Here is a 13,793-nt window from a genome sequence, read left to right on the forward strand (position 1 = left end):
AGCCATAAGATCTTAACTCAAAAGATAGTTAATTTTATAACAAAACTCTTGCTCTGATACAAAATGTTGCATAGATGACTAATACAAGAGGGGGCTGAATTGAGTTATATTTAAAAAATTAACAATTATAAATCAAATACACAATATAAAATATAAATAAAATACAAAACAGCAATAAATATAAAGAGTAAGGGTAAGAGAGAAGCAAACTCAGTATGTTAACGAGGTTCAGCCTCACTGCTTACATCCTTGCCTCAAGCTACTACTTGAAGATTCCCAAATTCACTATTCAGCCTCCTTCAAGTGGAGATAGAAACCTATTACACATTTGAATAACACCGTTATAAAGGATCCGTGTAGAACACCATCTACACTTGCAATCACTTTACACATGGCGATTCAACTATTCCCTGTATAGAACACTTTTTATATGCACAAGGGTTATATACACCCTTTTACTGATACAAGAGCTGATAGTTGGTAGGTTATAAGAAAACACTTCTTAATGAGTGAAATAAGAACAATACAGCGCAAACTATATATCTCTCAAAATGAACAAGGTTTAAGGCTCAATATTTAGAGAAGAGAGAATGAAAGCTTTGAATGAATAGTGTATGCTCTTGGTGTTGTAAATGTGAAGCTCTCAAATGATCTATTTATAGGCATATAAGATTTCATATTCAAATTTAAAAAGATTCACATGTCAAAGACAACATCATTCACTTTTTAAAAATTTCAAACCTAATCTTTTTACTTTTTGCATATGACAAAAGGAGCATACTTTATTTTTCAAAATTTTCAAACAAAATCTACCTTTTGCATAAATCAAAAAGAGCATCAATCACTTTTAAAAATATTCAAATAAAGCATACACATGTGAAAGATGACAATCAATTATCTTAACTATTTTCAAAATTTTCAAATAAAATCATCTATTTTTTGCATAAGTCAAAAGAGCATCAATTACTTTGAAAAATATTCAAATAAAGCATGCACGTGTGAAAGATGACATTTAATCATTTTTAATATTTTCAAAATTCAAACCTTTAATCTTGTCATGTACATATGAAAGATGACAATCAATTATCTTTCAAAATTTTCAAAATATTCATGCACATGTGGAAAATATATTTTAATGCTTTATGATAAAATATTAATTTTGAGTCTTAATCCTAATTTCTAATTTTTAAGAGATTTACAATATTACTCTATGATTTTAATTTGAACTTGTTTCCTTCTTACTCATGCTTGGTTCCTTGATATGCTTGACTTCATTGTGTAGACAACTTGAAATTGAAACTCTTTTATTCTTTGAATTTATTTATTATTATTACAATTATGTGTAGATATATAATTATACGAAATTTGAAATCTTAGGTTCAACATTGATATTTATAATAACAGTGATAGGTAATGGCAATGAATGTGTTTCCCTGTATTGTAAGAGTAATAATTATAGTGTTGATTGCTGTAAATGTGCTATGAAACTCGTAAGGCCAACTCTTGCCTATCTTAACCCACGCAAAGTGCGTCTCTTGATTGGCTAATGCTGTAATTCTAATAACTTGTACCGACTGAACAAACCACTTCTGCTTTAGCGGACTAAAAAAAAAAACTTTGGCTACTTAACAAGATGGAATACCTTATGCCTTCTATATGCTTTTATTTTAGGAATGTTTTGTAAACATTTCAGATAGGTGATGAATTTTTAGCAATAGCCATATATACTAACCAACATAGTATGTTATCTTAGGCTTTTCCCACTAGGACATATAGCTATGGTTGGTGGACATGCTCCCACTAGAACTGGTAGATATAAGTTGGTATTTGAGGAAGAAACGGAGGAGCGTCAAAAGAAAATCAGCAAGGTGTATGCAAAGAGGAGGAAACAAATGGTTGCCTTATATGGTGTTTGGAATTGTCACTCGATTTTGGTGAGGGTTAGTGATATAAATGATCTCTCGTGTGTCTTGGAAAGATTGGCATGCGATCACCTATCAGTAGTCTTAGATCTTTCCTTCAAACTATACCTAACACACCAAACAAATTTCTTGTTGCTTCAAGTTGCAAGTATCCAAGGATACAGTAGTCAACATCCACTATTGTTTTCTTATGGGGAGGTGGGCTATCATCAAGGGATACAATGTGTTAAGAATGAAGGGAACTTCAACTTTACAAGCTGCATCAATGGGTGCGCGCTTTCGGGATGATTGAGCAACTACTCCAAAGAAAATTGGAAGGTTTTGCATGGTACAATGTTTTGTCCTATTGTAATCTATCCCCTACATTTACGAATTTGGTTATGATCATTGCCTTTTCTTTTCCAATCTCAGACGACAAGAAACAAGAAAAATGATAAACACTCAATACTTTTTACAACGCAATTCACAATCATGTTTTAAAATAAGAGGTATTATTGCATAATACCTTATAAAAATAATATCACTTTACAAAAATACCCTCATATTACCTCACTTTACAACTGTGTTGCGAAAAGTGTTATGTGGGTATCATTAGTCATTAAGTAGCTAATATTAAAAAAAAATTAGGAAAATGTATAATATTTCAAATATAGTAAATCAAATAACTAGTACATAAGGTCAGATTCATTTGAAAAATAAATTAACAAATCCTGAATATAAATTATAGTTTGATTATCAGTTCAAAGTAGACTCCTATTTGAATTAAAAACAAAGCAAGCTTGAACATTCAAAACTTAGCTCAACTTGAGTTTATCACAATTTTCATCCTACAGCTTACATATATTTTGGACTTTGCATCTCAAACTATCGCAACTAAGAAATCACATCCTCCAACTACTATTAGTTTTCAACCACCGACAGCTTTTATGTCCAAGTCTGATTATTTTTTTTATTGGTACAAAGTGTTCAGAAGCAACATCACAACTAATCCTGGGGGTACACAAGCCCTTGGCAAGGAATTTCCTGCAAGTGCACCTCAGGTAATTCAAAGAGAAAATCCTCCAGTCAGATGGCTCCTAGAGATTGTTTGCACTCAAGGAGATTTGAACCTTAGACCTGGGGGGAGCATACCTCAAGCCCAAAGTTTTTACCACTTGAGCCAACCCCTAGGGGGTTATGTCCAAGTCTGATTATTAAGATGACAAAACATAGCTTATATGATATTATTCTGATTAGCAAATCGTATTAGAAGATATCATTTTATGGTCAACAATAGTTCGAAGTGCAATGTGTTAGTTCGAAGTATACAGTATGCAAAAAGCCTATTATTTGGAGAGAAGAAGGTTATCCCAAATGTAATTGACTATTGCATAAAATGAAACCTAACAAAAAATTTTAGTGTTTCTTCAATCGGTTGTCTCCTAAAGCATTCACAAATAGTTATTCAGAGTTGTCAAAAAGTGTGGTACCCCATCCAGATGCACCTCATCTAAAGCTAAGCAAAAGACATCTTGTAAACGCGTAGTTGAACATGCACTCCATATGCAATATACAACTTGAATGGCAGCCTACCAGTTGGATAGCTCTATTAAGACATCATATATTGGTTTCATACACCAACATGCTTCTCGATCTGAAACAATTATCTTCAGGCATGATAATCCATTCCCTGCAAACCATGAATAGAAGATGCTGAAGCAATGGACAACATAATTCAGAAACCTAATGGAAAGTTCACTTCTAAGATTATATCCTAGACTAGAATTGTAAAATGTAGATGTTTAAAATGTCATAAATTCAAATGTGTAGGCATCATAAGTAGGAAAGAATCTCCGAGGGCAAGGCTTCTTGACAATAAAACCAGTATATCAGCAGATATGAAGAAACACTGACCTTGAAAATTATATGCTTATGCTATTGCATTATCTCAGCTGTTTTCTTTCATACTGCTTTCTAGAGAAGTCAAGACAGCTGCCTTCTCTACCTCTACAACTTTCAAGCCTGTTAAAACATCAGAAAACCCATCCATATTACAAAAAGAATCCTTGTCAGAAAAAGGTGTCCTCATGCTGGACGTAATCTCAAAGGTGGTTGGAGAGTTAGAGGGGACAGGTTTTGACAAACATTTAAAATCTTCATCCTGTTGGGTACGACCATGAAGCTCCCTTTGACAGGACAACTCCAGAGCACCAGAAATATCTTTGCCACCAACATTTAACTGAGAAAGAGAAAGAGAATCGCCAATGTTCTTGTCCAGACTCTCCTTATTTATATCCATAGCTCCAACTTGTCTGCTCAAGTCATCAACTTGATCTTCAAACTCAAAGTTTTCCTCCACATTAGTGATTTTAATTACAGGTAAATCATTCATAAGATCAGCTTGGACATATTTTGCTTCTTCACCCACTTTCTGATAGGACGTATCCTTTTCAACAAGAAAATTAGAACATGAATCACTCGTATTAAGCTCTCCATTAATAGGAATGACGTTCATATCAGTTGTTGGGGTACTGCCCTTGGTTTCTGAACACACTTTATCCTTCAAAACATCAAGGCTACCATTCTTTTCAGCTATTCCAATATCGGAAGCACACATACCAATATGACATCCTTCAGCTTCGATTTCCTTGTCCTTCAACTGACTTTCTCCACCACCTTTCGGAGATAATCTACTTTGAACTTTTGGAATTGGAGATAATCTGTTTTGAACTCTTGGAGATTTGCCAGGACAGCTTTTGACATTCCTTGATGCACTAGAGCTTCTGATTGCAGCAACCGATGATTCTTTAAGAGGTGTAGGAGATTTAGATTTTGTATTCACCAAAGTTCGCTGAGGATCAGCTTTTATGCTCCTGATTGCCATTAGAGTTCTAGCAGTTTGAGGATTTCCTGATTTTGCCTTGTTTTGGCCTCCATTTTGGGTAACATTTCCTGCTCCAGTTTTAGGCAAGCCACCATGTGCCACTGGATGTCCAGGTGGAGTTCGTCCAGTTGATTTCACCTGCATAGTATGAAATTTATGATGCAGGTTTCAACATAATAAAAGAAAATGAGGGAGATGATTTTGCTAAAACACTTCCATAAAGGCCCCATCACAACGTCTTTTCATGCATTACATAGTCATTTTTAGACAATCTCTTTTATCTCCCTCTTGCAAACTGCAATGAAAAATCACTTTCCAACTAGAATATATCAATTACAAAGAGAAAGCAAAAACTGACCCCATCAAAGAAGCCAATTTTAGGTGATGGCAACCGAAGGCCTGAAGGTCTCATAGAAGCCAAATGAGGAAGTGCATCAGATGCTGATGAAGCTTTCTTTACACATTCACCAAGTGATTCAATTACCTGGGTTTCATACCCAACTGAACCTTTCTCGTTACATTGTTTTAGAGCTTCCAAAACATGAGGCACATCACCATCTATGGAGGCCTCTTTGCAAGTACTTTCAAGGCTGGCTCTTGAGCTATTAGACCTTTGTTTAACGGTAGAACTTGATGAATATGACTCTGAGGACCATTCACTGATAGAGCTTGCAGGTGAAGTACTTGGGGCAACTTTAGATGAAGAAATCAACATAGCCGAGAGATGAGGACTACCAGACTGAACTTTATTTCTTGACACAGTTCTTGATGGCGTTTTGGAGGTTGAACCAAAGGAAGGCGGATGACCAGTTGTGGAATCTTTTTTGGTTTTCATCAATTTGGTAGAAGATTTACTAATGCTGTCAGAAGACACACTGCCAGAGCTATCAAAAGAGGAAGTTGTTTGTGTCTTGTTCACAACTGATGAGCACAAAGAAGAGGTTTTAGAAGACACTGGGGGCCTAGGAACATTATTCCGTGAACCACCCGAAGCAGGTATTTTTGAAACTGGAGCCCCTCTACCTGAAGGAATGAAACTAAATTAAAGTGTACAATTTAACTACAATCAAAAAGTATTTTGCCTGTAGAAAATAAATTAATCTAACCAAATAAAACTCATACTTACCACTTGTACTTTTTGCATCCTTTCCCAATTTGGCATGGATATTGGACAGAGAAGCTCTTTTGGTTAATGGTGTTGAGCTAGGAGTGTCCTTGACTAGTACCATTGGTCGCTTTGCAAGGGATGAAGTAGACTCTCTCCTTGAAGCAAATGACTTCATTTCAGACAGGATAGGAAAATGTTAGTTAACTGTAAGTTCAAAGCCCATTTTCATTAAGGTTTATTAATTTTCAATTTTGCATACACATTAGTTAACACATATAAAAGGGAAAAAATATTATCTGTGCGTTTTATTGGTTTCAAATAACAGATAAAACTTTAGGTTCGGGAGGCCAAATAAGTGAATTAAGGAATGCCTAGTATCATTAAAAGTGGTCAATCTCTATTCCAGTCAGACAGCCTGAAAATTGAGTCATTTGCATACTATGGGATAATGAAAATGGCATTTTCAGATTGCAAAGTACCATTAGACAAAAATGAGACGCAAAAATAAAAACCAACAACTAAATCTTCCAAAAGAAAGATACAAACCTGTGACACTCGTGGAGAAACAGAAACCAGGTTTGTCAATTTCGCTGATGCTTGCAATCGTACATTTGGCTTGGTGGAAGCTAGTTTAGCCTCAATCTGAAAGTTTGTAGCAATATTACTTTAGATACTTGCAAAGATTTAAGAAATAATGACCAGCTGCCAAACTTAGAACTTACCTTACTTTGAGACACGAGGTCCACTTTCTTTTTAGCTGAAAGCAAAAGAAACTATTAGTCGTAGAAGTCTGACTATAATGGCTTTAGGGCTCCACCTTAAGTTATATGGGGCTTAGCAAGGCCTTGGGTTCAACTCTTGTCAAGTGGAAAGAGAATAGATGAGAGGCATGAGGTGTGGGGGGGGGGGGGGAATGATGGGGGGTGGGGTGCTTAGAACCAGCCTAGAATATACGGAGATCTATATGATAATCACTAAACAAAGCACCTTAGTCAATATGAACCTGGAAGAAGAAAATTTTCTTCAGCATAAGACTGCCCAACTCCTACTAATCTGACACATCCAAGACAAAGGGAATGGCAGCTGAACACTGTTTATCTCTTTGCCTTATACCAATTATGGATTAGAAAGTAATACTTACAGCAAATGGGCTGTGTTTCTGCCGCTCCTGATCCTGTCTTGCTTCTTGCTTTTGCGGCATTGGAAACTTTACTGGACTTTTGGATTGAAGCTCTAACATCTTCAAACAAATCCGACTCAAGACTTTCTAATGTCAAACCATCGCTTTCTAAAGTAGAGATTGAATCAGCAGATCGTTGTACCTCCTCTTGAATCCCCGTTAATTTTTGTTTTTCATCCTTTTCAACTCCTTCAATAATGCAGGATAGCTCATCCGGTTCCAGAACACCTGAAAGTAACTCTCACCGTGAAATGTGAATCAAAATGTACCGAATTTCATTTGATGCATTGAAACCATACCTGCACTTGTGAAGAAAGCACTATCCCATGCTAAGCTTTTACGCAAGTTATATTTGCTATTTTTTCTTGTCATTTCAGGTTCCGGCGATTCAGATGGTTGAAGCACACGTTCTTTCCGTTCAAGAGGGCCAATTGTGTCCTCTAATATATTAGCATACACATTCTCCAACAACTCAGCATTTCCGCATTCGGGATTTTCTGAACCTCGAATGGAATCAGATAAGATTTAGAACAGAACGCATCGGAAAAGACGAAAATGAGAAATGAAAGAAATATTCTCATGCTTTAAGACATAAAACGATATAAATAAATTAAAAGCAGTTCCTCGAGAACTTCTAGACCCAATTGCCCCAGCTTGTTCTTCTTCTAACTACCTCAGCATCTAATCCCTAAACCCTCTTATGTTTTCAAAATCCAGAAACCCTTAGCTTAGTGAAAATCATGGTAATGAAGAAACGAAAGAGAGAATAGATGGAAAGAGAACCTGAAGACTGGTGGTGGAGGGAATCAGCGAGTGAAGAATTGAGGAGGAGGGAATCGTCCTCGGAGCAGACGTCGATGAGGCTAAGGCGTCGGACATGAAAATCGTTTCTTTCGCTGGAATCTTCCATGCGCAGAGATGAAAGCAGCGGATCCGATCGGATTCGATAGACGTTGGAAGCGCGGATCGGTTTGAATTCGAAGATCAGGGGAGATTTTCAGGACTGCGTTTTTGAACTTTGGAGAAAGCGGCGGTTTCAAATTGAAACCAAGTAAAGAATAAAAGAAAAAAGAAAAAGAAAATTTTAGAAATGATATGTGAGCGCGTCTACCGAAATAATCGGCTAGTGCTCCACTCTGATTGGCTGTTTGTCAACGGTCTCTGCTATTTTTGAGCCGTTAGTTTTTCTTTATGTATAAATATATATTCTAGATAAATAATTCATTTTGTTCGAACATCCGAGGAAATGAATTTTTTCTGATGTCAAAAACTTGGGTGGAACCGATTATACTAAATGTTTTTTTGCTTTTAATTTATAACTGACGTGTGTACTCTAACCAGTGTTATTTTTAAAAACTGAAGATTGAATAAAATTTTATTATAATATTATTTTTTAATAATAATATTATTTTAATATTTAATAAAGTTAAATTATTTATTATATTTTATGTAAAAATTTAATAAAATTATAATAATAAAATATTTTCACTGACCTATTACTTCCATTGCAAATCTCACATGTGAACTCCATAACTTATTGCAAATTTCTTAAAATTCAAAGTACTAATTTTGCAAAAATTGAAAAACTAATACTTCAATTGCAAAAGGGCGCAAACTCAAGTACTGCTTTTGCAATTAACTCTAAAATAAATTTTACCATGAATTTAGACTGTGAATCATAATTTTATTTTATTTTTCTTACAAGATATGGAAATGTGTCAATTAGACCAGGTTAAATAATTAGGCTAATTCAATAAATTTATTAATCCGCTCGACACTACTACAAACGTATATTAAATGAGTTAAGCAGATCATGTAGCGCCGCCTGTTTATTTAACCTAGCTATGTCAAATATTAAGAAATATGACAAATTTAATTAAATCATAACTTTGTGCACTTACTACAGATGAATATTGGAATCCTAAGATAATTTCACTTGATATAATTTATCATGTATTTCCCAACAGTATCATATTCTGAAAGGAAAAAGATCCTGCTGTCTGTCTATCTCCTTGAAAACTCCAAAGTCATCACTTCAGAACCACAGCTGCATTTCTCAGAGCCAGATACCTTTGCACGTAATCATTAGGAAGGGATCTTATGAGCTTGAAAACTTCAGCATTCGCATATCGGAGATTGGTCCTGGGATCATAGTAAGGCGCCTACACGAAACAGAGTAATTACTTACTGCACCAAATAAAGTGGTAATATACCAATACCAGAACAGAAAAATGGAATTCAAACACTTGAGGATTTCCATATTGTTTCCCATAGCACTCTTCCTTAACCATTCCTGTTCCTTTTGTAATCTATTTGGCACAAAGAACCACAACTTCTAGTGCCTTCAGAATAACATGCAACATATATGAAGGGCTGGAGGGGTAGAGCTGACTAATACATCCAATTTAACTCAGCAACCTAACAAGCAGTGTATTAGTACTAGCTTAGGAGGCATTAAATTATGCAAAGAACGATCCCAAGTCCAATGATTCACGGGTGTATAGAAAAACCTGAAGTCAAAATGGATGGGAGGAGCAAGAGGTACATCTCTTATTGTTTATCGAAAAGAGGGAGAGCTAAAAGAATGGAACTGAATTTGGCAGAAGAAATCAATTATTAATATCTAGATCCAAATAACCATATAGGTAAATCTCACCTTTCAGCGGATTCAAACAGAATATTCACGTGGAAGATGCCTAACCAAATCTCTTTTTTTTTTTTTTTTTTCTTTTTTTTGATAATTGCCTAACCAAATCAAATATGAGAGCCACATACCTCATATCCGGTCACATCACAGATTCTCTTGCATGGATGCATAGAAGGAGGTGACTCGATATTAACATCTGCAGAATGGAAGACAGCAAGGGGTCAAGACTCAAGCCAGAAGAAATCAAAGACAATCTCTATTTGAGTGTAATCTCTAGAATGCATAAGTTTTTTTTTTTTAATTGGCACCGGGTGTCCAAGAACAGTGTCCCGACTAATCCCGAGGTGCACATGCCCTTGGCAAGAAGTTTCCCACAAGTGCACCTCAGGTAATTCAAGAGAAAAAACCCCAGTCCGATGGCCCCTAAAAATTGTTTGCACTCAAGGGGATTTGAACCTTAGATCTAAGGGGAGCATACACTCAACCCCAAGGCCTTTACCACTTGAGCCAACCCCCAACCCCTAGGGGTTCTCTAGAATCCATAAGTTGCAGCAAGATGCAACTCTCAATGCACAGGATCCATGAATCATTACTTTACAGCTTCAATCGTTTTGCTCTCAATGCATAAAAATTCACATGTAAATCATGCGCCTCCTAAAGAAGAGTTAGTCTACATACAGTCCCCATTTAGGGACTACTCATGCAAGCTCATATAATTATGCTTAAAAAAATTTTAAAATTACAATAATATCATTTTTAAAATGATATTTTTTTTTCCATTTTACCCTCATTTATCAATGGGACTGCACACACAGTCCCCCACTCAGGACTGCAAATAGAATTTCTCCCAAAAGAAAACCTTGAGAAAATTGTAACAACCTCATTATAATGTAAATACAGAGACTCAAAAACCATGTTGACAACTCAAATTCTACGAAAACCACAATTGGTATAGTGTGATTAACCTTTCATTGTTTCTCTAGTTGAACCAACAACCACATGCTTCGTGCAAATTATAACAAATTATCTACTTCACCTATATTGTACAGATTCCTTATCAATTTCAGACAGTAAAAACTGAAAGCAGGGAACTTTTGTGAGAGGCGCAAATCTGTTAAGCTCTACAATTTGTCCTGCCTTCATTCAGTTCAATCTACTAAACAAATTCATTAATCCACTCTTTCCATCTTGTCTCCAGCAAGAAATTTATGCACAGTTTACCAATCACACAGGCTTACAATTTACTGTCAAATTAGAAACATATTCTTTTCAACACTATAAGCAAACACAACTTTACTTGATCTTCAGAACATTCTCAACACTCTTTCTAGTAATTCATAACGTGACATTCTGGCATTTAATGAAAACTGTAAAGGAAAATGCTATTTAGCCCACTCAAACTTACCGCTCGAGTATTTTAATTTTTTATTTTTACTTAAAGATTAAGAAAGTGACTATTAGTGAAGTTGTATATTTTTTTAATTTTTTCTTAATAGTTAAGAATGTAAAAAAATACTTAAAAGAAAATGACAAAAAATTAAATAAAAACTCAAAATACACTAGGGGGCACACCCAGCGGTACAAGCCTGGCAGTCCCCTAGTATTGTCCAAACTGTAAAAGGGTTCCAAGAACTTGCAGGTGGGTTCATCAGGAGGGTAATTCTGGTAATTCTCAGCCTGAAGGATCTGCTTGAGATGTTTCCAGTGCCTGCTTCTGGATTGGCTTTTTGGGTACTTCTCATACATTTGAATCCGTTTGAAACTGAGGTGTGTTGGCAACACAATCTCTGCCTCCACCACTTCCTGTTCCATCTTCTTCTTCTTCTGCATATCAACCAAACCAAACCGAAATCATCAATTTTCATTTAATAATAGAACGACCTGAGTTTGTTGTTTGAAAAATGGAAAATTATCTGAATTTGGGAGCTCAAACTTTAATGAATAATCTAGAGAGAGAGGGAGTTGAAATGATCAAATCTATAGGAAAGTCATCTGACTCAGAATTTTCAACTTCAGCTAAAACAGTAGACATATTTTGAACAGACCAAAGTGAAAACCAGTCAAGCAACAAGATGACGCACTTATTTCTCACACATTTTTTTACAGTTCACTCCGTGTATTTTGAACTGCACATGTATTAATCCCATCTTGTATTTAAAGATTCAAGCCTGAAATCTCAGCAAGGAAGCACCTTATGATGCAATGTCTGTCTTCCTTAAACTTCTTCTACATCAACAACTGTGCTTCGTCCTCATTTTAATATCTCTTTATCTCCAGCTCATAACATATTTGCGAAGAAAATATGTTAGATTGGTTTGGAATATGATTGCTAAAACCAATTCTCTCTAGTCTCTACTTGTCCCATCTTTATAAATGATTGCAATGAGAGATTTCCAGATCTGGATACATCTTCATATTATTCTTATTTCCACCTTTGCACCTCAGATTTTTCTTTTGTTTTCTTCTTTTTGAAGTCTGAAACTGTATGCAGAAGCTTTAACCTTTCTGTGTGGTTTTATACTCTTTTAGTTTTTATACAGATATTTGTGTGATATTCTATATTAGGATGGCTTACGCGAACCACAAGAGTCCCAGTAATAACACAATGCTAGTTATCAAGTATTACTTCTAATTTGTTAATATTATTTTTGCTCTTTTAGAGGCTTAGGGATCAGCTATCTGAGAGAGTAATAATTATGGGCGGCAAAGCTCAACGATTAGTCTCTTTTCAATTGAAAACATTATGGAGATAAGACTTATCAAAACCCACATTCCAAAGGCATAAGTAAAGCAAGTTCCACATGAAGATCAGGTCACCAAGTTTCATTCAGAACTTCTATCAAACATCAAACTTATCTAAACCAATTGCAATACCCAAGCAAATCTAAGGTCTCTCAGTTCTTTAAAAAAGAAGAATCAACAGATCATATAAACTACTCAGTGTGATAGGATCGCGTCATTTCTCCTACGGCTACAAGGTCTCCCTAATGCTTACAATTAGGCATTATACTGTAGCAATTTCATATTTTCATACCTAAAATATGCTGTAAGCCCTGGTACAAAAGGGTGTAGATGCCGTATGGCAAATCACGAAGCACAAACACAATTTTTGGAGGCCTGTTCTCCCGCCCCTTGCCGGAAGTGATCAACTCTCCCTCTTTCTCTTCACTTTGCTTTAATTTTCCTGCTTTCAGTCCGATAGGAACTGTGGGTTTCTCTCAACTGGTAACTGTGCCGTGCGAGGTGAAACAGTGCGCGGTGGTGCAGCATGCGGTGTACTGGGAATAAAAGTGCAGCAAAGGAACTGTGTTACCGTGGGAAGCCGAGGGGGACGAAGTCAGTTGTGCCGCGTCTGATCTTCGGATCCGTGCGTTGTCGGTACGGGAGTGTCAGACAAGCTCCTATCAGGTTTAAAAGATTATTTTCTGTTCGGGTGTGTGAAAAGGTAACTCTAATTGGGTTTAGGTATACCGTGATTCGGTTTAGGAGCTACAATAGGAATGCGAATCATCCCGGTTCAGAAACAAGTTCCCGTACGGAGGAAAATGGAATTTTTAGTACTCGTTTGAATATTTTGAGTATTTTAAAATGTTATGAATAGTAATATAATAGTTAAAATGTTGAGAAATAAAAAATAAAAAATTGAATAAAAAGAATAATTCTATTTAAAATGCCTTACGCCATACTATTGAATCTGCGTTGTCGATGATGCAGCAAAAGAATAATTCTAATTTGATCTGAAAGATAAATTTTTAAAATTTGAATCTGAAAGATAAATTTTTAAAATTTGAATCTTTCAAATCAAATTATGTCATGTAAACCTCAAGAGGTTGGCCCAAGTGGTAAAGGCATTGGTCTTAGGGCATCACTCTCTTCAAGTCTAAGGTTTAACACCTCGTAGATACAAACAATCCTTTGGGACCACACCTCAAAGTGAAAAGCCAACAATTTAACCAATTTCTTGTAAGGAAACCTCTGAGGGCGAGGTACACTAGACCAGGATTTACTCTGCAGGGGTGGATCTAAATGGGTCTTGGAGAGGTTCCCAGATATAAAAATAAATAAATAAATAA

General features: G+C 35.8%; 2 protein-coding genes across 4 annotated transcripts; both read right to left on the reverse strand.

Moving 5' to 3' along the window:
* Positions 1-3,250: 3,250 nt before the first annotated feature.
* On the reverse strand, positions 3,251-8,152 carry LOC122279602 (endochitinase A-like). Of its 2 annotated transcripts, XM_043090317.1 has the most exons (10): positions 7,857-8,152; positions 7,373-7,570; positions 7,035-7,301; positions 6,616-6,650; positions 6,440-6,535; positions 5,912-6,062; positions 5,144-5,808; positions 4,047-4,923; positions 3,816-3,923; positions 3,251-3,591 (listed from the first exon to the last, which is right to left on the reverse strand). In XM_043090317.1, the coding sequence occupies exons 1-9, from the start codon at positions 7,981-7,983 to the stop codon at positions 3,850-3,852; spliced, it is 2,490 nt and encodes an 829-aa protein (XP_042946251.1). In that variant the 5' UTR covers positions 7,984-8,152; the 3' UTR covers positions 3,251-3,591; positions 3,816-3,849. The 2 variants fall into 2 exon arrangements, with proteins under 2 accessions (XP_042946251.1, XP_042946250.1); XM_043090316.1 differs by having other exon boundaries at positions 3,816-4,923.
* Positions 8,153-8,927: 775 nt separating this feature from the next.
* On the reverse strand, positions 8,928-13,189 carry LOC122279977 (chromatin-remodeling complex subunit ies6). 2 transcript variants are annotated; one of them, XM_043090903.1, is made up of 5 exons: positions 13,034-13,189; positions 12,755-12,904; positions 11,358-11,544; positions 9,849-9,916; positions 8,928-9,235 (listed from the first exon to the last, which is right to left on the reverse strand). In XM_043090903.1, exons 3-5 carry the CDS (start codon positions 11,530-11,532, stop codon positions 9,104-9,106), a joined length of 375 nt encoding a protein of 124 aa, XP_042946837.1. In that variant the 5' UTR covers positions 11,533-11,544; positions 12,755-12,904; positions 13,034-13,189; the 3' UTR covers positions 8,928-9,103. The 2 variants fall into 2 exon arrangements, with proteins under 2 accessions (XP_042946837.1, XP_042946836.1); XM_043090902.1 differs by having other exon boundaries at positions 12,755-13,146.
* Between the last annotated feature and the right edge of the window lie 604 nt (positions 13,190-13,793).

This window comes from Carya illinoinensis, chromosome 10 (genome assembly GCF_018687715.1).
Source record: "Carya illinoinensis cultivar Pawnee chromosome 10, C.illinoinensisPawnee_v1, whole genome shotgun sequence".
Taxonomy (NCBI): domain Eukaryota; kingdom Viridiplantae; phylum Streptophyta; class Magnoliopsida; order Fagales; family Juglandaceae; genus Carya; species Carya illinoinensis.